Below are 21,974 nucleotides of genomic sequence, written 5' to 3'. Positions count from 1 at the left end.
CCAAAAGTTCGACCATCTGCAAATACTCCATGACCAACATGGCCCCCCGACCCCGATGCCATCGGAGACCGTCAACCACACCCTCCCTGTTCCCTCAGTCCTTAGAGAGCCAGCCATCTCTCTTTAATCCTCAATTCTGTGAGAAAGGAGTCACTGTGCCCATTTTACAGATGGGGGAGGCCAGGCTTGGATCCAAGGGCCGACAGACGGTTAACAGCAGGGCGTGAGATTACTGCAACAAAGCACCTGCATCCTGTTTATGCCAAAGTGGTCAGGGCCCAGATCCAGACCCATCCTGCCCCACACCGCACAAGGATGTAAGAGATGGGGATGAGGGGACAAGGGGTGGGGAAGTGAGGGTAGACAGTGCGGTCATTCCACCTCCCAGTGACAGTCCCCAAGGCCCAGGAGCCGATGTGAGGCCACTGCCCAATGGCCATGTGACAGGCTGGCCAGCTGGTGACCTGGGTGGACCTGTTGTGACCGCCAGCTGACAGTGCTGGGCAGGGTGGCACCAAGGTGCTGGGACAGGCAGGCGGTAGCCACAGGACAAATCCCAGGCCAGACCCCAAAGATCACATGCCCCTTAAGGTGTTGGTGGGTGTCGTCAAGTGGCAGCAAGAAGAACAAAGGTCTCACTTCTTATATTGTGGCTTCTCTGCAATAAACCAGGTTCTTAAAAAGGGGGGATCATCGGGGCACCTGGGGGGCTCAGTTGGTTTAAGCATCTGCCTTCGGCTCAGTTCATGCTCCCGGGGTCCTGGGATCGAGCCCCATGCTGGGCTCCCTGCTCAGCAGGGAGTCTGCTTCTCCCTCTCCCTCTGCCCCTCCCCCTGCTCATGTGCATGTGTGCTCTCTCTCGCCAATACAGGAAATCCAAATAAATAAGTAAAGTAAAATAAGTAAATGGGGGGGTGGTCATCAAAGAGATGGAGACCCACCAACATGAAGTGGGCACACCAACAGAGGGCCCGGAGGCGCCCCTCAGGCCAGGGCCTCCCCTGCTGGAACTCAAACCCAAATAAATCCTCACCTACTGGCCCCTGCCCCTGCCTGGTGAGCAGGGTCTCGGGGGGCAGATCCCCCTCCACGCCCTCCCCTGGATGACAGTCACACTCCTGCTGGCGCTGAGTAACCTCCCCTCCTCAGACAAAGCGTGGCACCTGCTCCCTGGGCTCTGGCAGCAGCCCTCCGGGTTCCTGGGGGTCCCCCAAAGCCAGCAACTCTGTCATAGTGTCATCTCTGGGCTCCAGGGGCGCTGCGAGCCAGGAAAGCTACTGCTGCTGTCAGGTCACTTAAAATAGAATCCCAAGCCAGCCACTTCATTAACGAGCTAAAATTAGCCCCGCTCGCTTCTCGGCATGTGCACCCCGGGAGGGCGGGCTGGGGGACCACCAGCAGCCAGGATGGCAGCTCCTTTGCACCCAGGACGGACAGGCAGAGGCCAAACTCAGAGGACCCCGACGCCTGGCAAAGGGTCACCCTGGACCTACTCTGGCTCGACGCAGCCTCGGGGGAGCCCCCTGCCCCCTAAGCCCTGCCCTGGGAGGCAGACGCAGGCCTCCCCCACGCACGTGCTCTCTGGCTGAGGCCACGGCAGGCGCTGCCACCACCGTGGAGTCCGCAGGGGTGGGCTGAGGGGAGAGCAGGCCTCGGGGCGGCTCCCGCACCCTCAGGAGGCCCCAGAGGACCATGGGGCGCCTGCTCCCCGTGCCCTCATTAGAGAAGGTATTTATTAACTTCTGTGCTCCTGGCCATTGACTGAATTCTCGTCTACATTATCAGCTCATGTAAATTCATTATCCTAACAGCTGGGAATAAGCTCCACTGCGTGAAGGCCAATGATGGATGAGAGCTGGAGGGCCAGGCGGTGCTGGAGGCGGGCATGGCCCCCCCCCTGCACCCCGCTGTCCGAGCTCTCCCACCAGGTGGGACTCGGGTCGTGTGGCCTCCTCGCCTTCTCATTTACATCCCGTACAGCTGTCCTCCCCTGCACGGGGCTCCGGCCGCCCCCGGCAGCCCACCCAGCCTCCCAGGCCAGATGCCCGGAGGTGAGATCCCACCGCTCCTGGGACCCTCGGGGCCGGCCCCCCAGAACCGAGAGCCCGCGGCAAACCCCACTGGCCCGTCAGCACCCGCACAACGCCCCGGCCCCCCTCGGCGGATGGTGCCGGCCGCAGCAGCCAAGGGTGCCCCTTGCCGCTCCTGCTTCTCCCCCTCCCCAACGTGGTGTCTTTAATCCATACTTTGCCTCTTCTGCCTACGCTTCTAATATGGCCAGAAGCAGCACAAAGCTTTAAAAAAAAAAAAGGGGGGGGGGCAAAAGGAAGGAAAAGCAAGTGCAGGGCCGGCCTGGCTGGCAGGCCAGCTGACGTTCGCAGCTCTCCAGAAACCCACCTTGTTCTGGTTCTTCAGAACACACCCCAGGCTCCCAACAGCAGGACTTAAATGGGGGGAGGCGCCCAACACGCCCGAACTGTGGTCCCAGGCGGGCCTCCTCCTCTCCTCGAGGGTGGCGGGCGTATTAATCAGCGCGCGGGCCTCCCACCCGGCCTCCTGCAGACCCTGTAATTACCGCTTCCTTTCATGGGCTCTACCCGGCACCAGACCTCGGGCCTGCTCCCTCCATGCTCTCTAATTACAAGCTAATGGCTGAGATGAATTTTCTGCTGGCTCCCGGTTCAAGCACCAGTCCGCCCCCGCCCCCCCCCCGACAGCCGCCCCCCCTGGGGTAATTACGCCCCGCGGGACCGGGCCAGCGGGGCCTCCCTGTCCTGCCCCGCGCGCATGATCTGGACTGGGATTCTCCCATCATCCCTCCTGATGATTTTTTATTACCACAGACAGAAATGTTTGTGAGCAAATACAGAGTGTCCCTGGGCTCGGGGGGGCCCCCCCCACTGTGCCTCCCGCTGGGTGATCCCCATGCCCCTCGAAGGGGGGATGCTCCTGCAGCCCTAACAAGGCCGGGGTGACCCCACCACGGAGACCGGGTGGGGGGCGGTGGTGGGGGGCGCCACGTGATCCTGGGAGCCTGAGCGGCTTCATAATAAATTCATTATTATATCTGCCTTCGGCGTGTCCTGAGCTCACTCGCACGAAGCGATTTTTCCTGAGGTGGGGGTGAGAGAGGCAGGAAGGCTTTCCTGCTCCGGATGCACAGGGTGGCTTGCTTAGGCCTCATGGCCTTTTTCGACTGAGGACAGCCTTCAGGTTGTAGGTCGCTAAGGGGACTGGGGCCTCTTTCTTGTGCCAAGTCACAGAAGAGGACTTGCTCCCCAAGGCTAAGGCTGCAGGAGCTGGAGAGCTGGGCCAAAGCCACGGCTAGCTGCTAGAGCAGCGGAAGGCCCCAGCGGATGGCCTGGATGCTGACCTGGAACCAGGGAGAAGGGCAGAGACGGCAGGGACGGAGGCCAGCCTGCACGTCCACAGGAGACCCCAGCCCAGGCCCAAAATGAGTAAGAAGGCAGCTCCCTCTCCCACGCGGCTGCCACCCTCCCCCACGCAGGCCTGTCACTCAGCAGCGTTAAGTCACTAGGGAGCCCAAGGCAGAAGCCTCTGAGCCTCGGAAAGTGTCCTCCAGAAACATAACCGATGAGAGCCGGCACGCCACAGGGTGGGCGGTTTCCAAAGCCAGTTTCCGGGGTCACCCGACAGCCACTGTGAACCCCAAGTGGGGTCCAATGTTTAGGGTTCTCCCGGCCTTGATCCCCCCCACTGCCACGGCTAGTAACGTGGGTGGGGGGGCCTGTGGGGAGAGCAAATCCAGGTTCTAGGGAAAACAAGAAAGAGGCGCGTTCAGGAGAGACCCCCTACTCACACATCACTTGATGGGCACATAGCAGGTAACAGCTTAACAGCTGTGGGCCGGGGGTGCCTGAGAGGTTCCCGGGGGGGATGGCCCCTCCCCGTGGGAGCCACAGAATGGGTGGAGAGGAGAGCGGGCATGGGGTGGCACCCGGGGAAGGGGGGGGGGCCGCCAGAGCCGGCCAAGGACAGTCTAGGGGTTGAGGTTCAAGGCTGCAGGAGACGGGGAGTGGCTGAGGCTGGAGGCGAAGGACAGAAGTCAGGCAGCAGAAGGCTGCGACATCTGACAGCGACTACTCTGGGCGGCTGCCGGTCTAGAGAAGCTGGACGGACAGATGCGCAGCTGCGAGCCACGGGGGGCGGGGGGCGGCCAGCCGTCCTGAGGGGCCAGGGGAGGCAACAACGGCAGCACGGGGAAGCGGACGACTAAGAAAAAACAAGAAAAGGCCGAGAGACAGGTTGTCAAGGCTGGAGCCCGGCATCCGGGGCGGCGTTCCCCAACAACACAGACAGGACAGTCCTCATGGCCGCAGCGGATGCACGGACTGCTTCGCCCAGAGCATCAGAGTAACTCCGCAAACAGACCTCAGCCGACGACGATGTCAGGGAGGCCGCCCAGAGTCAGGCCGCACGGCAGAGCCCGAGCCAAGGATGGACCCCGGCCAGCACGATCCCTCCCGCTGCACGCATGCCAGGGGGGTCCCAGGGCCAACGGGCCTCCCCCCACAAACGATCCCAAGTGGCCGGCCTCTTCCGCCCACTCTACAGATGGGTAAACGGAGGCGGGGAGAGAGTGGCGCCCTTGTCCAGGGCTGCATGCGGAGAGGCCAGAACCTGAACCCTTTTCCCTTGCTGCTGTGCTGGCAACTGAGATGGGAAGACACTGGGGAGGGCCACTCGCTGGGGTTACCTCCCATTCTGCAGACCCCAGTCCTGTGACCGCACCCACCTACGTGCCACACCCGTATTACACTTGGCATAAAACCCGGGAGTGAGGAGGAGGATCCGACTGTGGGACCCCCACCTCCCCACAGCTCCTGGCTGGAGGGCATCCACCCTGGAGCCGCCTAAGGTGACAAGGGTGGATAGGGACCCTTTTACGTGCCACATGGCATCTGAGCTAACCAGGTCACCTTCGAGCTGAGTCTCGCTCACAAAGGAGCCCTTTCAGCAGACTCCCAGAGGCACGGGGTGCAGGAAGCGGGTGGGGGTCAAAGGTGTCCGATGCAGAGGAGAGGTCCTGAAGGAGAGAAACCCAACCCCGCCAGGAGGTGGCCACGAAATTCTCCAACTTTCCATGGAGCAGCAGGTGGGGAAACAGGCCAGGAGGGCAGGCATCAAGGCCAGGTCCTTCTGAAACCGTTAAAACCCGACTGGGGGTGGGGTGGGGGTGGGGGACAGACGTTGAAAAGCAGGGGAAAGAGAAAGGAGAGGCCACCGTTTGACCAGCCTGGACCCCACTCCCTGCTCCCTCATGCAGCCAGGCTGGGGGCCAGGAGTCCATGTGTTTCAACACCTCCTGCCCTACCCCTCTGGTGAGGGAGGGACAGAGAACCTAAGAGCACTGTCCCTCCAATACGGAGTGGGCGCTGACAAAAGCTGTCTGTGCAAGGCAGGCTTGGTCCCCCTACAGCCCCAGCCCCCAAGGGCACTGGGTGCGTCCTAAGCCAACAGAACAGGGACGGAGGTACGCCAGCCACATCCTCACAGGTGCTCAGCCGACTAGGCCTGACGGGGAAAAAGGGTGATGCCCAGCATCCCTGTTCAGGCCAGGGACAGGGCTGTTGGCTGGAAAACTAGCCAGAAGACCAGTTCCTGGTCTGGCTCCCACCCCACTTCTCAGGGGGACCTTGCCAGGTCCGAACCTCAGTTTCCCCATCAGTAATGGTATGGGGGGGGCTAGACACAAGGGCGGGCAGAGGCTAAGCAGAGGCTAAGCAGGCCTCCTCTGACCCTCAACCTGTCTTTACTTGGCTGACGTCAAGCCATGTTGCTTAAAAGTGAATCGATCAACATTTGAAAACGGGAGATTTCCAGTCAAAATGAAGATTCCAGTTTCTTTTATAAAATTAAAGCCACCAACCCATAATCCTGAGAACAGCAGTTGTCCCAAGTCCCCACCCCTCCCGTCTCAGGTGGGTCTGCTTGCTCGATGCAGGGGTGTATCTCACCAGGTCTGAAACTATATGGGCTCAGGAAGTGAAAAGTATCTGCAGGAGCTTATGGATCGACGTGTACCGTGGCCAGGACCCTCAGCCCAGATGTTACCAACACCTTAACTCCATCCTGTTTCAGCAGGAAGAGGTTGACCCCTCCACAAGCTCAGATTTGGGGGTGAGGGCCCACCAGGAAGGAGGCTGTGATCCTGGCATGTGTCAACATCAAGCGGGTCTTGCTTGGCTCAAAGCCAGGGCACTCAAGCCAGGGCCTGCCTCAAAATGGAATTTTACTTTTGCAAAAAGGTCCATTATCATAATGGTCAAAATGGCAAACTAGACCCTCTCCTACTAAAAATATACCTACTGAATTCTGTACACAGACTTGCCAAGTTCACAGAAGCTCACCTGCATGTGTGGCATCCATAAACACAGGTTATAGATTCTTAGGGCACAGAGGGCTTTATGTATAGAACCCTGAGTATTAACACCTGTTCCCAATGTTACACACCTGGGCCGAAGGAATATGGCACAACAAAGGTAAGATCCCGAACCTCCAAGTTCTAATGGTACTTCCTCCTGGGCTCATGTATCATCTGCAAAGCCCTGTGTGCTATGCCCAGAGCTCAGTAAATGCCCCCTCGCCCCCGAAAACCAGCTACCCTGTGGCCAAAATGGGACCTCGAGCAGGGCCCACAGGTCAAGGTTCACCACGAGCCATGAGCTTCCAGTGCGAACCGTGCTACAGGGCAGGTGGGTCCCCCTCTTCTGTCCACAGCTGTCCTCCATCAACTGCTGAGAAGTGGACTATCCAAACCTAAGTAATCCCTCCACGGCTGCAGCTGGGAACCTGGACAGTGCCCGCAACCCATGCAGGATGCTGAGGCCCAGAACCGGCTCTCACAGCGGCCAGGCTTCACCCTTGGGGACCGCAAAACCCAGCTCTTCCCGGCCACATGGCGAGATTCGGCCCAGTCTGCCCCAGAGACCCACTGTGGGGGCCACAAACCCTCTCAGGAACAGGTGCTGGCTACATGAAGGGCTTTCTTCCCCCCCTCGGGGGCCAGGGGTTAAGGGGTGCAGAGGGGAGCCCGCTTCGCCAGAATAGGGTCAATAAAGGTCTGGGTTGCTGCTGGTGGGTAGAAGCACCCTCCTGACCCCCTCTCCGAACGTCAAACCTTTAGACATCAGCTTTCCCTTCTTGGCACCCATTCCCCCGGCCAGTCCCATGGCGTGCACGCAGCTGTTGGGGGGCTCACTGCACGTGGCATGACACCCCCAAATGCAGAGGGCCCCCGGCTGCACACACACACACTGGCATGGACCCCCCCCACCAGACACAGCACGGCGCAAGGGGCAACACGACATTGGAAACCAGCTACCGGGTTAAAATGCGCTGCCTGTGCCCAGGGGACAGGCTCCCAGGCTCTGGCACCCCCAGTAAGGAAGCCCTCCAGTCGGATAAAATCTCATAAGAGCTTGTAGGCAAAAACTGCACGATGAAGAAAGTCCATGTGCTCAAAAAGGAAAGGCCCAAACATCCATCTGATTTAAAACACAGGATCTCAGCCCTCGCCTCGGATCAAGCAGGGAGCTCAAGCAGGGCTGACCGGGCAGCCTTCTGAAGAGACCACCTATCCAAATGGGGCCCAGAGGCCGAAGGGGTGCCAGGCATTCCCTGGGGGCTGATCCAGAGCTTAGTCTTCTCCTGGGTTACAGGGGGACAGCCCACCTCCCCCCACTCCCGAGGTGGCAGGGAGGGATCACGCAGCTCCGCAGCTTCAAGGACGCATGAGTTCCTGCTGAGAACTTGAGCTTCACTCATTCAACTTTGTATCTTCCGGGCTGGCCAGAGACCTAGTGAATGAACAGTTTGACCCCCAGCACATGTAAGACGGTAACAAAGACGCGAAGATAAATGCACCTGCGGAATTTCCCAGCTACCGGAATTTCCCAGCTACCGGAGGGCGAGCAGGCAGGCAGGCAGGGGCCCCCATTTCTCCCAACTAATGGTCAAATGGGGATAATCCCTACCTCACAGTCAGCCCTCCTCAAGGACAACACAGCCCATGCCACGCGTCCCAAGAAAGCATCTGCACGACCCCCCCATGGGCTGGGAGGCCAGCTGGTGCCCTGCGCTCTGGCTCACCCCAGGAGAGAAGACTCCGGGTCAGCACGAAGCAGGCCCCTGCCCACCTCGCTTGGGCACCTGGTCCTCCTCAGCTTGATACAGACTTTCCTCCGGGACGGCTTAACCTGTCCAACGTCAATACCGCCCTGACCAAAAGCTCACCGGTCGATTCCTTTTATTGCTGCCTGTGGCCACAGACCGACCATCTGAGCGCAGGAAGGGCACCGCTGGGGGAGGGGCCACAAGCCGGCTGAGAAAAGGGGTGCGCACACATGCAAGGTTTCGAGACCACGGCAAGCAGGGGAGGCTCCAGGACGAGCGTCTGGAGGCACCGGAGGGTCTGCAGGGGCTGATCCAGCACATTGAGCCTTGGAGTCTTGGTGGGAAAAGGGGCCGCAGCCTCTGCACCCCATGGTACGGATAAGACGCAGCTGGAGGGATGCCCCACACCCGGCTCTGGCAGCACCCCCTCCGAGCCACTATGACATGCAACTCCTCCACCTGGAGGAACCGGTTCCAGGACTGGAAGGTTTGGCCGGACCTCTAGACCGGCAGAGAAGCCATCCATCCAAATACAACTCTGCATTTGAAGCCCCCCCCCCGCCTTAGGAGAAGAGCTTGCAGCTCACCTGGGCCAGGTCAGGAGAATTACCTTCAGGATCGCATCCCAGGTTAACACGAAGCTCAGAGCCATACAGCCACCCAGTCAGATGAGGGGTTCCGGCTCACAGGGTGGCCTCATCCAACTCTGGGGCCAAAGGGGCAGACTTCGGCTTCCCGGGTAGGACCCCAATTCTCCTTAAAAAAGCATCAGTCCACCTTCCCCAAGGGGAGAACTCCCTTACCCGCTGCCCGCTCCCCTGCCAGCAGAAGGCACTCCTGACTCAGTTCTGATTGCATACCGTGGTCACCTGGGGTGGGGGTGGGGGTTATGAAATACAGATGTCCGAGTCCCTCTTCTAGAGACCTGGCTTAATAGGCCACAGATCGGCCTGGGTGTTTTAAAGTTCCCCAGGTGATTCAAAAGTGTAGCCAAGAGCGAGCCCCCTCATCTGAAGGCTTCCTGCTTCCCCCCCAACCTTCTTCAACTAAGTCACTCCCCCAAATCCCACTGGGGCCCCAGTTCAACCAGATCTCCTCTCTTGTACAGATGCTTGCACACTCTTGGATCCCTCCCCCTAATCTGCAGCCGCCTTCCCTCCAGGCCTGGCCCCTATCCCACGCTCCCCAGAGGCTGCTTTCACTTCCCCTGGCCCCACAGTTGCTTCCCCTCTGCACTTGGGAACATGCTCAAGGCATGAAGGGAAGGGCAGGGGGGCTGGTCTCAGGGACCCCGGCGGCGGGGGGTTGGGGGGTGTTTGGAGCTGCCTGGAGAATCCCAGGCAGGGGGCAGTCTGAGCAGACACGGGGGCCGAGCACGGAGGCCGCGTGGTGTGGTCCTGCGGGGCCGAAGCCGACAGACGAGTGGTGGTGGAGGGGAGAAGCTGCAGAGGCAAGATTAAAAGGCCCCCGGCGTGCGTTTTGGCAGGCATGCAAAGGGCCGCTCTGGACGCGCTCCTGTGTTATCTGTGCCTACACCTCCCAGCAGCGAGCGCCGGCTGGGTTCATAGGAGGCGCTCAATAAATTCTCATTGACAGGAACACTCTGAAACGTCACCTCCCGCCTGTGGCCTAGGCTGGGAGAAGGGCCAGCGTGGGGAAGTGAAGCCGGCAGCTGGGGGACCCACGCTGCACTCCCAGAGAGGTAGAAATGAAAGCAAGACGGCTGGTCTCCAGCACAGTGGCCAAGCTGAAATGTCACCTGCAACACAGATCCCTGCAGGTTACAAACCAGCTCTCCCAGCACCCCAGCCAAAGGGGGCAGGCGGCCTCACGCAGCCCTGTGGTTTGGAGGCTCCTTGTGTTGCCATAACAAAGATAATTAACGTGCTACCACCCAACCCCAGCCCAGTGTGGACTTCAAGTAACCCAAGCCGGGAATTCCAAGCCTTCAGATGGGGCCAGGAAAAACCGGCCTTGCTGGCTGACTCCACAAGCCCCTACGAGTCCCTGGGGCAAGAAAGAGAGGTAGCAGCCAGGTCTTACTCACCTGCATTCTTCTGGAGAAGTAGGAGCCACCAGCACGCACCCCTCAGGTAGGGGCACAGAGCAGAGAGGCCCCTCCTTCTCCAGAGCTGGGGAGGGCGACACCACCTGCCCAAGGGCAGTTAGGGACTAAGTGAGCCAAGGATAGGGAGGGCTCAAGTTTGGAGATGCAGGACTCAGGTCTGCCACCGAGTGGCGCTGTGTAGATTTCACGCCCGGTGCCTCTGGAGGGAGATGCTGAGCCCAGGGGCAAGCGCCTTCTGCTTTGAAACCACAAGGCTCTACGGGATCTTCCCAGAGACAAGGAAGTTATTGACAGCCCAAGGCGACGGTTTTGCAAAGACCCCTGGAGATTCCAGAGGGGTCCCCTTCTCGCTGTCAGCTCCGGTGCTGACCCCCATGCCCCTATGAGTCTGTGTGCCCACCTGTTAGGGGACTGGTTCTCAGCCCCAGTCTGTACGTTAGGGTCACCGGGGGGGTAACTTCAAGCATTCTCTAGCCTAGGGCCAGGAACCCAGAGGCTGTGGCTTCACTGGGTCTGGGGAGACCAGGCCACTAGCCATTTTACAAAACCAAGCTTGGGGATCTCTAATAAACCCTTCTCAACTTTGACAAGCCAGGATTCTGAAAGCTGTCCCCAACAGGTCAGGGCCTGCACCAAAGGGCAGCCTGTTGCCTTGTTTGGAGCCTGGCCCCACAGATAGGCCGGTGCCTGGAAGCAGGATGGGCCTCCCAACTTCCCCTCCCAAGGGGGGGCTGACTGTGGCTCGCAGCCCCAAGGGCTCACCAGCTCCAGACTCACAGGTTCCCAAGGTTTACGGAAAGAAACCCTCCAAACCCACCTTCCCCCTTCCTGGCTGGGCCGCCTACTCCTGCCTCGAGACAAAGTGACAAAAACCAACCCAGCACCAGCCATCAGGCACCTCCCCAACCCCTTCACCCAGGGGTCAGGCCGGTGCCCATCCAGACTGCCCAGAACTATGAGTCCTAGTGCTTTCGCAGGGCCAGGCCCACCAGCTTCCTGGTCCACCTGGGCGGGGTGGAGACTCCGCTGCGCCGCAGGCAGCTGGGATGACACACAGCCTGCCAGTCGGAGCCTGCGCCCAGGGCCCGCTCACCTGTTGCGTGGCCCGGCTGAGTCAAGGCGGCAGCCCGGGCCTCAGGTTCCACCAACCCCGCGGGTGGAGGGGGACTGTAAACACAGGGCGAGGAACTTTTACGTGCCCCAAGCTTAAGTAACACTGAAGGAGATCCAGAAACAGGCTCATCACCTGGGGTTTCCCGCCGCCCCCCTGCTCTCCAGTCCTTGGCGTGGAGGGCACAGAATCCCAGGGGAGAGGAACCAGTGGGCCAACCAGGCCAAGCACCCCACCAGGACCTTCTGGCCCACCGTCCCGCCTCCTAGCAATCAGCTTAGGCCAGGAGATTCCCACCCAGAGTAGCCCGGCCTTTTGTTCAAACGCCTTCAGAAAAGGAGTCCTTTTTTCATCTGGTGGTCTTGCTTTTTGTTTCCAAACCCCAACCTGTGTGGGCCCCAGATAAGGCTCCGGAGGCCTTAACAAGGGTTTAATGTATTTTAGATGCACTTTGCAGACAAAGGCTAGTTTACAAAACAACAGCCCAATGGACTCAACTCGCGGCCGGTAGCCAGCACCCAGCTGGGGGCCAGCAGGTGCTTCCCCAAGCACACGGTCCTTCAAACTTAGAGCTGGGACGTCTGGCAAGTGGCCCCCCGGACCATCAAGTCGGGTGAGGGGAGGCCTCCAGACGTCTCTTCCCCCCAACCCAGAAAACCCCCTTCTCCCCCACGACTTCCACGGGCAGCATCCACTGCACACTTCTAAGTGGTCCCCTCGTCCCCACCCGGAGCTGCCGAGGGCGAGCCCAACTCCCGCTCCGCCTCCACGAAGAGAATTTAATTAGCCTGCTGGAGAGAAGGGCGGGCGGCCGAGGTGTCTCTGGTGCTGCAATATAATTGAATCGGCTCCACTCGGTCGGGCCACTCGCCGCCCATGAGCGCGGCCGCGGGCCCGGGAGGGCTGGGGGCGGGGAGGCGCATCCAGGCGGAGCAGGAAGGGCTGGGGAGGGAAAAGGGCAGCGCGAGTGGGGGGCGGTGGATGCAATCACCCTCCCACCTCCGAGGCTGGGGCAGCCATCTTCGGCAGGAGGAGGGGCAGGGGCACCGCTCCAACGGGGGGAGGGGGTGGGGGAGAGGAGGGAGGAGAGAAGCAGCGGAGCCCCGGGCGCGCCCTTGGGAAGCAGGGCGTGGGGGTCGGAGACCCGGGAGCCTGCAACCCCGCCCTCCCGGCGGTCTACCCGGCTCCGAGGGGAGGGGGAGGGGAGCAAGACAAAAACCCTCACCGCGCGGCCCCAGCCTGCTAGCTCCACCGCACCCCCCCCCCGCGGCCTGCCGGCCCGCCCCAGCCGCCGCCAGCACCTGCCGCGGGGGTGCACGGCCGCCCCCTCGCTCCCGCCGCCGCCGCAAAGTTTTTGCCCCGGCTCCGGAGCGTCGACAGCTTGCCCAGAGCCCCCCAGCTTCCCACTGCCCCCCCCCCCACGCCCGCGCGCACTTACACGCCCCTCGCTGGACGCGGCCGCCGAGCCCGAGCCCCGCGGCGGCCTGTGTCCCCGCCCCGGGCCAGACCGCCCCGGCTGCGACCCGCGCGGGCGGGGGGGTGTCGGGAGGGGGCCTCTGGTTGCCAGCCCGCCCGCTCGGCTCTTATCGCCGCTCGCACTCCGGGGGAAGTTGCCCGGGAGCCGTTGGCGGCCGCCCCCGCGGAACCCGCGAACTTGGACTAGGAGGCGTGGGGGGGTTTACGAAGACCACCTCCCCCCGCCCGGCGCGGCGCGCTCACCTTTCATGCCAGGGCCCCGCAGCTCCGCCTCGGCTGACACATGCTGGAGCCACTGTCGCCCAGTGTTTGTCTAAACTGCTTATCTCACCCGGGGCTGCGCGGCGGCCGCGGCGGCGGCTCGGGCCCGCTGGGGAGGTGGAGCTTCCGGGGCCCCGGCCAAGAAACACCTGCTGCTGTCGCCGCCGCCGAGGACACACCCAAGCGCAACGCCGCCCACTCCCGGGCCACTGGCTCGCTCCCGGCTCCCTGACCTCAGCCAGCGGGAGGTGTCGGGTTTCAGCCGCAAACACACGCGCGCGCGCGCACGGACAGGCGCCCGGGTACACCCGCGCGGGCACAGGCCCCTCCCCAGCCCGTTCGGCCAGGTGAGCCGAGGACACCAGCAGGTAGGGGAAGTGTCACCCTCGGGTTCCTGGGGGCCCCTGGCTTGACTGCTCAGGGGTCCCAGATACAATGGTGTCCACAACCGGCCACTTAATTCCAAAGGTAGGGAGCAGTGGCTTCCAACACGACTGCCACACGAGCAGAGCCCTTGAAGGTCTCGCGACCGCCGCGTCCCCGGTGCCTGCAACAATGTCTGGCCCAAAGGAGGCCCGATAAAGAGCGGATAAACTCACGTGCTCTAGCGGCCTTTGGGAGGGTAACTTTTCTGGAGCTGGTGTGCGTGTTGGCGGCGGCGCAGGGTGGGGCGGGGGGGGCACCTCCAGATCGGCTGTGTCCATTTATCCTCCCTGCCTCACCGCACAAGATTCGTGACTGTACTGCCCCAACTTGAAAGGGCTAAACGTGAAAAACTCGAGCCTCTGCGCCTTACTGCCAAAATTCTAGGAACTACCCCCTCCCGTTGTTCTAAATAACTTTAGGGAAGGCCACATGCGGGGGGCAGGGGGAGCAGTTCTTTAAAGAACCCACGTCTCAGAGGCTGGGGAGTCCACTGAGGCGCCGCTCCACCAGGGGGATCATTAAGTAGCTGGGGTTGCGGTCAGAGGCGAGGCCGCCCGCCTCCAGAACCTGGCACTACCCACTGGGCCTCCGGCCCCGGCGCAGCGCCTCCCCATTCCTGGCACCCCCCCCCCCCACCCTACCTCACCCAGGCACTTGACAGACTGGAATGACTCAGGGAGCGTCCTGAAATTCCTGGGCACCCACAGGCGGCAAGGCGAAGGACTGCGGGTCCCAGCCTTCCTCCGCCCCACCCCCACCGCCCGCGGGCGCCGACAACCCGCCCGGAGCCCACCCCCAGCGCCGCCTGCGTCTCCAGGAAGCGCCGGGTTAATGGGGCACGCCTCGCCCGACGCCCCTGGCCTCGAAGCATTCCGGCGCCCCGGGGTCTGACCCCGCGCGCGTCCCAAGCTCCCGGCAGTGTTGCGATGCCCCAGGGTCTCTCCCTGTGTATTCTCTTTTGAAAACTCTAATCCACAGCTTTCGTACTTGTGAGCCTGGAGGCAAACCAGTACCCCCACCCCCAGGCGGCCGCCCCAGCGTCGCGCTGCGGGTTTCAACTTTCGGACCCAGGTGCCAGCCCGCGCTTCTGCCAGCCCCAAACCTGCCCCGGGACATGCCCGCGCCGCGCCTGGCAGGCGCGCACGCCGCCGTCCCCGCGGGCCCAGCCTCCCCCGCCTTCCTCCCTCCCTCCCTCCTTCCCTCCCTCTCCCTCCCTCCCCGCGCCAGCCCGGATTGCGATGGGAGGGAGCGCTGGGCGCCTGCCACCCCCCATCCATCTGTTCCAGATGACGCTGGCGGGCCTGGAGCATTCGGGGCCCGCGCCAGCGGGGAGCCGAACCCGCCTATGTGCCCGCTGCGGGGCGAGGGGCAGGGCCCCGAGGGCGCCCCCAAGCCACCCCCCCGTCCACCTTCGACCTAGAGCCAGCTGGGGCCCACGGAGTGGGGGCGCACGCGGGTCGCCACCCCCGCCTTGCACAAGGCTCCCGGCCGACCACAAACGAAAAGGGAAACGGACCCGCGAGGCCCGGCCAGGGGCCGTTACTGGCTCCTACCTGCGGGCGCCGGCCGGCCGGCCCTGACACCGCGCGGGAGGGGCGCTTCCCCGTCGCCACCCGCCTCCTCTGGGCCGCGCCCTCCCTACTGCAGGCGTCAGCCCTCGCGCGACACTTGACGCACCGCACAGTGTGTCCGCAGCACGGCCTCCGGTGATTTATAACCAGCAATGGCCGGCAGATTCACCGCGGCCCAGGCGGCCAGGACGCGGGGGGAGGGGATGCCTCCATCCCCGCCAGGACACCCTGGCGGGGGTAGGGCAGGGAGGAGTCAGGAGGGAACTCAACAACAGGCCTAGGGCCTTAAAAACAAAATTAAACACCTCTGGGGCGGTTCCAGCCCTTTCCCACCTGAATTTCAGGCTGCGGGGGAGGCGGGGAGGGGAGGGGAATAACATGCAAATGAGAAATTCGCACCTGGCCGGGAGTCTCCTCCCAGCTTGGACTTCCAGGTCCTCCAAGGCCGGCCTCCAAATACCTCCTACCGGGACTGAAACCAAGCTACCACTTATTTCCCTTCAACCCTGGGAGGCCCTGGGGAGGGAGGGGTCAAGTTCTTCCACCTGTTTGAAGGGGACCGCAGCAGCTAAACAAAAATTGGTACGATGGCCAGATTACCATGCAAATTTGGCTAATTTTTAGAGTTGGCAGATCCATCCCTGGTAGACATCGGGTTCCATCGGAGTGCGAGACGGGTGGTCTGATCCCGTTTCACAGATGAGAAAGTTGGGGCCGAGAGTCGCTCGAGGTCATGTGGGCACTGCTGCAATGGAGCGGTACCTAGAGCTGCTCACACCTGGAGTCTCTCCTGCCCCGCGCTGCCGCGGAGGCAAGCGGGGGGCGCTGCAGGAAACCGCTGCGACCACCGGGGGGCAGCAGCGAGCTGGCGGAGTGCGCTTGGGTTTGGTTGTGCTGGCGGCCGCCAGGCGGGCTGGCACGAGGGAGATGGATGACACTCACTGTCAGTGAGCCCAGCTCGAGGAAATTAGTAATCCGGGAGCACGGCCTCCGAGTTTAAGGGTGGGAATTGCTCTCCTGCAGCCCGCGCTCCTCGCTAACGAGGTTTGTAGCTTGACTCCTAATTTCCCGCCACTCGGGGCTCAGGCTGGCGGTCCTCCATTTCCCTCCAGGCGCCTTCTTTCTCTTTCCTCCTCAGTAGCTCCCACCGCACAGCCTTCCTGGGCAAAGTGCTGCTTCCCTGGACCTCCTCTCCCTCATTCCCATTTGCCCAGAAACAGAAGGCAGAGACAAAAGGTTCAGGGTAAAAGGGCAAGGTGCCAGAGCCAGTCCTACAGGGGCGATGTGGGGACACCTCCAGGAGCTGGGACACCTGCCCTGACACTGTGTGTCAGAGGCAACAGGGTGCAGATGCGTGCTTGCCTGCACCCGCACACCCCTGCCAATCCGGCGGCCCTCACCTGGCTCTGAACACCTACTCTGCTGGATCCCTGCAAATCCAGCCCTGCCTCCATGAGTCTGGAACCTGTGAAACCCCGTACAGCCAAAAAGATGAAAAAGCCAGCCGTCAAGGATAAGCCCCAGGGGCGCCTTAAACCTACCTACCCCCCAGAGGCTAGCAACAGAGAAGAGGGTCCATGATGGAGAGGCCCAGAAGGGATCTGCTGGAAAGAAAGGGGTGCCAACCATGAAGGAGGGCATTCAGCCCCAGCTCTGCTGCACTAGCCTTCCCGGATACAGAACCAAAAGTGCCAGGTCCACTGCTCTCAGCATGTCGCCCTAAGGGACCAGGCAACAGACACCAGCGGCAAGATGCGGACGGGGGGGCTTCAGGACGGCAAGGAACTGGGAAGCCACGAGGGTGGGTTGGCAACTTAGCCCACCACCACCATGCGTGTGCCTAGCTGGGCCAGGTGAGGTTTCCAGGAGCGTAGGCACCGAGTCTCAGCACAGAGGCCAGCCCCTGGTCTGTGGTGGCCCCTTGACACCATGGAGCGAATCCTGCATCCTTGTGGGGTCAGCGGGAGGCACAGGTAGTTTAACAGTGCTCTGGGCCCTGATCAGAGGCTCCGAGCACACAGGGACACCACCACTGTCACATGGCCGCAGGCCCCTCCTCATTCAGCACCTGTATCAGCACCTAAGCGTCAGGGACCTGGATGGCATTGTGGGTGGGAAGGGAGTATGGCTTTTGCCATTTACCAAACACCCAACATGTGCCAAGACAGCTCAGCCTGGGTCTTTTAAGGTGGGCTGTGCGACCCCCATTACAAAGCCTGGCTAGGAGACCAGAGGAAGTTAATTAACTTGCCTAGGGTACACAGATTTGATCCAAGCCTGATCCAGAGCCTGGCTGTCTGTCTATACCTGGCAGCCTGTGTCCGTAATTACCTGCTGCAGACACACCTGGGGGGTTGGGGGTACCCATCACCCAGAGCCTGATATCTGGGGATTTGTGCAGCCTCTCAGCATGAGTGGTCCACCCTCTCCAAGGTGACCAGCCCAGGGGTGTCACATGCATAGTCCCCCCAGCCCCCAGCAGCAAGGGCTGCTGGGCAGGGGGTCCGCCCAGGTGCCCCCTCCATCTACAGCCTGCCCTGTGGCCAGACCCCCACCCCCCACTTTTTATACACGAAGTCCTCTTTCTCTTTCCAGCCAGCACTGCCCAGGAACCTCTCTCCCTTCTTCAAAGCTGGGCTCAAATCTTATCTTTTCCAAGGATTTTCCCATCCCCGCCTCTGGAATTCATCCCTCCAGGCACTGGGTCCCACAGTGCAGTGGGTCTTAGACCAAGTGGGGAGGGAGGTCTGTGTGTGAGAAATACAGACCTCCAGGCCACGCTTCGGAACCTCCTTCTGGGCCAGGAGGGAGCATCCTTAACAGGCTGGGAGAGGGGGTGTCGGGTTTCCAGGTGGTGGTTGGAGCCTCAGGCTCCCTTCCCTCCCCTGGAAGGCAGCTTGGAGGGCAGAGGGGCTCCGTGTAGCCTTACACGGCCCCGGCCCCCAGGCGCACTCCTGCGCTCAGACTTCACGCAGATTTGCTGAATGGGTAAATGGAGGCAGAGCTGAGGCAGACGGCGGTGGGGGAAGGAAGCACCCCAGCCCCTGGGCCCTGCTGAGGGCGGAGCCAGCTCCCCCCGCTCCCCGGGGGAGCGGTGCTGGGGGACCACGGGCCCGCGCCCTCTCAGCCGGCTCCGGGGGGGGCCAAGGTCACCTGCAGGGAAGCAGCAAGGGTTAAGGCCGGTGGGTTCCCTTGGCCGAGGGGACAGCAGTTTGCCTCTTAACCCCGGGCTGCCCCAGCACTTCCTGCCCTTCCGCCAGCCTCCAAGCTGCACTCGGCACACAGCTGCACTCCCTTACAATCAGTTAACAGCTGTTTTGCATAGATTTTCAATTCTAATTGCCTCGCTTTGTGAGCGCCGCCGAGCCCCGGTGAATGGGGAAGCCGCCGCGCGGCTAGGAAGCAGGCGGGGAGGGGACACTCGACGGGGACTAAAAGGAAGCCAGTGTACGCGGGGCGGGCTGCCTTTATTCCTTTTAAATAAGAAAAGAACACCCCTGCCACTAACGGCCCCCGCCCCAGCTCCTGCCTCTCCTTCCCGAGCCTGCAGTCCGAAAGCACCCCCTCCCGCCCCGGCCCGGGTCTCCCGGGGGCGGCTTGCAGCCCCGCCCCGCCCCGCCCCGCCCCGCCGCGGGAGCCGCGCCCCTCCCCCAGCCCCCAGGCTCCGCGGTACCCAGATATGGGAAGCTAATTGGACAATAAAGTTGAGCTGCAAGGAAACGCGCTCTCTGGAGACAGCTGGCATCTATAAAAGAGAAATATTTGCATTTAAAACCTTTAAACTTTATACGGCGGGGCCAGGCCAAGGCGGGGCGGGGGAAGGGCAGCGACTCCTGGGGGTCCAGAGGCTTTTCTGCCACAGCTGACTGCCCACCCCACCCCGAGGGCCCCCCACTACCTTTACGATGCCAGTCGGCCAACGCTCGCCTGGGTGGCCGAGCCGCGGGGTTAAGCACAGGCCTCCTGGCTCTAACCCCCACTGGGGAGCTCAGCATTCCCTCCCCAGCTGAGCGCCGGGGCCAACGTCCCCCACCCTCGGGTGAACCGCTGCCCCTCCCCCAGCCACCTGGGCAGAGCCTCAGGCCCCGCTCCACAACCTGTCCCTCCCCCATGGCCGCTGGATGAAGGAGGGAAGCGCCCCCCCCCCGCAGCTTCCGGCAAGAGGACGCTTTGCAGCAAGGAGCCCCCAAGGGTGGCACAGCTGTGTGAGGGCACCTGACCCCTTCCGCATTCAGAGCCCTCTGGGGTGGCGCCACCCCACCGCCCAGATGAGGAAATGGAGGCGCAGAGACATCGCCCCGCTTTCCAGGGGGTGCCCAGGGCAGCACCTCCTCCACACTGCTGTTTGGGGAGGGGGGGCCGGGCTTCATTTCCTGGCTTGCCTACTTCCCATTTTTCATATTTGAGAGCAACCTGGCCACATTTCCCTACTGTCAACATCTGTGATGTAAAGCAGGAGAGAATATGTTCCTGAGTGGTCTTATTTTAGCAGGCTTTTAGGAAATCACAGAGCACTCAGGATCTCCAGCTCCGAAGCCCGTCTACCTGGCAGGCCTGCGCCCGTGGGATGGGTGCGTGCTGCCAGGTTCTGCCTTCCAGGGCAGGAGCTTCCGGGGCGGGGGCGGCCCCCGAAAGGTGGCCAACGATGTCAATTAAGCAAAAACCCAGAAACACCAGAAACATGCCGCCTGTCCCGTTGACAGCAGCGTCGGGCGGCGCGTTCTCCTCAGGACCTCCTTTCCCATCAGGAGCAGCGCCATCTGGACTCCTGGGCCACCAGTGTCCCGGCTGGGCATTCAAGGCCCCAGATCAGCGGTCTTTCCAACGTCATTGCCTCCCTCTTGAGCCCCTTCCCTGCTTCCACACCCCCAGCACGTTTTTCCACTCTCTCTTCCTGAACATAACCCTCTGGGTATCTTTGTGTTAACCTCATTCAATGATCAAACGAAGAGCAAACTGCTGAGGGGCTGAGACCCTGAGGCAGCAGATGCATTGGCCTAAATAAGCCTGCAGGACCACAGGCCACCTCACTCTGCACTAACAGTGCCTGCTGGTGACGGGCGAGCAGTGCACCCCTTGCCCACCGCTTTAGTGATGCCTCAACAGAGTAATAAACTACAAGGAGCCTTGCACAGTGCCTGCGACATAGGGGCCGCTCAAGAGAACTGCTTGCATGGGGTGTGAGGAAGAAACGGGTGGAAGGGCAGCTGCAAACGAGAAGTCTTACGAGGAAGCGCTCAGACCGGGACGGGCAGGAGAGCGCGCCGGCTCCGGGTGGGGGGCTGTCAGGCCTGGAGGGGAGGGGGCACCGGCCCGGCGTGCTCTCTCTTGCAGGCCCTGGCAGGAAGGGCCCCCCTTTGCCCACACGCAGGAAGAGGCCTTCAGGAGCCCCATAATCGCGCACCACGTCCCCCGTGCTGGTCTCAGGGTCAGTCCTGCTGGCGGGCCTCCTGCAGGGTCTATACAACCAGGACGGAGGGTGGAGACCACCAGGCCACCCAAGTCTCTTGGTTTTGCCATTTTTTTGACGTTGGCAGCACCTACTCAGCACTTCCCTCCCAGAGATGCATCTTTAAAAATCCCCTGAGCGGGGGCCTGCCTTAAGTGTCTGCCCTTGGCTCAGGTCATGATCTCGGGGGTCCTGGGATGGGAGCCCCGCATTGGGCTCCCTGCTCAGCGGGGAGTCTGCTTCTTCCTCTCCTTCTGCCTCTGCCCCCTGCTCGTGCTTGCTCACTCTCTCAAATAAATAAATCCTTAAAATAAAAAAACCCCGACGCACCCAAACGTCCCCCCACAGATGAGTGGATGAACAAACGTGGTCTAGCCACACAGAGGAGTATTATCCAGCCACAAAAAGGAGTGGAGTCCAGATGCAGGCTACAGCGAGGTGTCTCCCGGGAAGGGGGGAGACACACGTCCGCACCACACTGGACACGAATGTCCCAGGCGGCGGCGTTCATTAGAGGCCAGAAGGTGCAAACGACCTAAGTGTCCATCAACTGATGAGTGGATAGCGAAAACCCATGGGCTAGCGACACCCTGGAATCCTACTCGGCCGTACAAAGGATAGAGTGACACGCAATCCAACAGGGATGCACCTTGAATGCAGCATGCTGGGGGACAGAAGCCGGTCCCCAAGGGCCACATCTCGTGTGACTCCACCCGCAGGAAACCCAAATGGGTAAAGACACGGAGACACGAAGTCCTTTACTCATTGCCAGGGCCTGCGGCAGAGGGAACAGGGAGTGTGTGCTCATGGGGACAGGGTTTCCTTTTGGGGAGAAAAAAACGTTTTGGACCAAGAAAGAGGTGACAGTTACACAACTTGGTGAATGTATTCAACGCCTCTGAAGGGTTTAAATGTTTAATTGTGGGGGCGCCTGGGTGGCTCAGTCGTTAAGCGTCTGCCTTCGGCTCAGGTCATGATCCCGGGGTCCTGGGATCGAGCCCCACATCCGGCTCCCTGCTTGGCGGGAAGCCTGCTTCTCCCTCTCCCACTCGCCCTGCTTACGTTCCCTCTCTCGCAGTCTCTCTCTCTGTCAAATAAATAAAATCTTAAAAAAAAAAAAAAAGTTTAATTCTGTTACGTGAATCCTACCTCAGTTTTACAAAAAGATCCGAGCCAAAGGCCCCTTGCTTGTCCTGGGGGGTGGGGGGTGGGGGCCACAGGGCCCAGCCTGCAATTTGTGGAGAGCCCCCAAGCAGAACACACCCCTCCCTCCCCCGGGGAGAGAGGCAATCCCTGGAAACTCCCTTTCCCGCGGTAATTGCAGAGAAACCAGTGCTGTGCAAGATTATCTTGTTCCCAGGGCATTTTCCCACCCCCAGCCTTCGACCCCCTCGCACACACAGACACGTCAGTGCTGTCTCCGTAGGCCCGGCCTCTGAGCCCTCAAGGTCGGGGGGGGGGGGGGGGGGGGGGGCC

General features: G+C 61.6%; 1 protein-coding gene across 1 annotated transcript in view; it reads right to left on the bottom strand.

Annotated features, from left to right (window-relative positions):
- Positions 1-13,152, bottom strand: part of GSE1 (Gse1 coiled-coil protein) — a 52,141-nt gene extending 38,989 nt beyond the window's left edge. Inside the window, exon 1 of the mRNA XM_044911424.1 lies at positions 13,035-13,152. Coding sequence (XP_044767359.1) covers positions 13,035-13,041 — 7 coding nt within the window. The 5' untranslated portion in view covers positions 13,042-13,152. The remainder of the gene's footprint in view (positions 1-13,034) is intronic.
- Positions 13,153-21,974: the final 8,822 nt, after the last annotated feature.

The sequence above is a fragment of the Neomonachus schauinslandi genome, chromosome 16, assembly GCF_002201575.2.
Source record: "Neomonachus schauinslandi chromosome 16, ASM220157v2, whole genome shotgun sequence".
NCBI lineage: Eukaryota > Metazoa > Chordata > Mammalia > Carnivora > Phocidae > Neomonachus > Neomonachus schauinslandi.
This window is presented reverse-complemented; position numbering and strand designations above follow the sequence as displayed.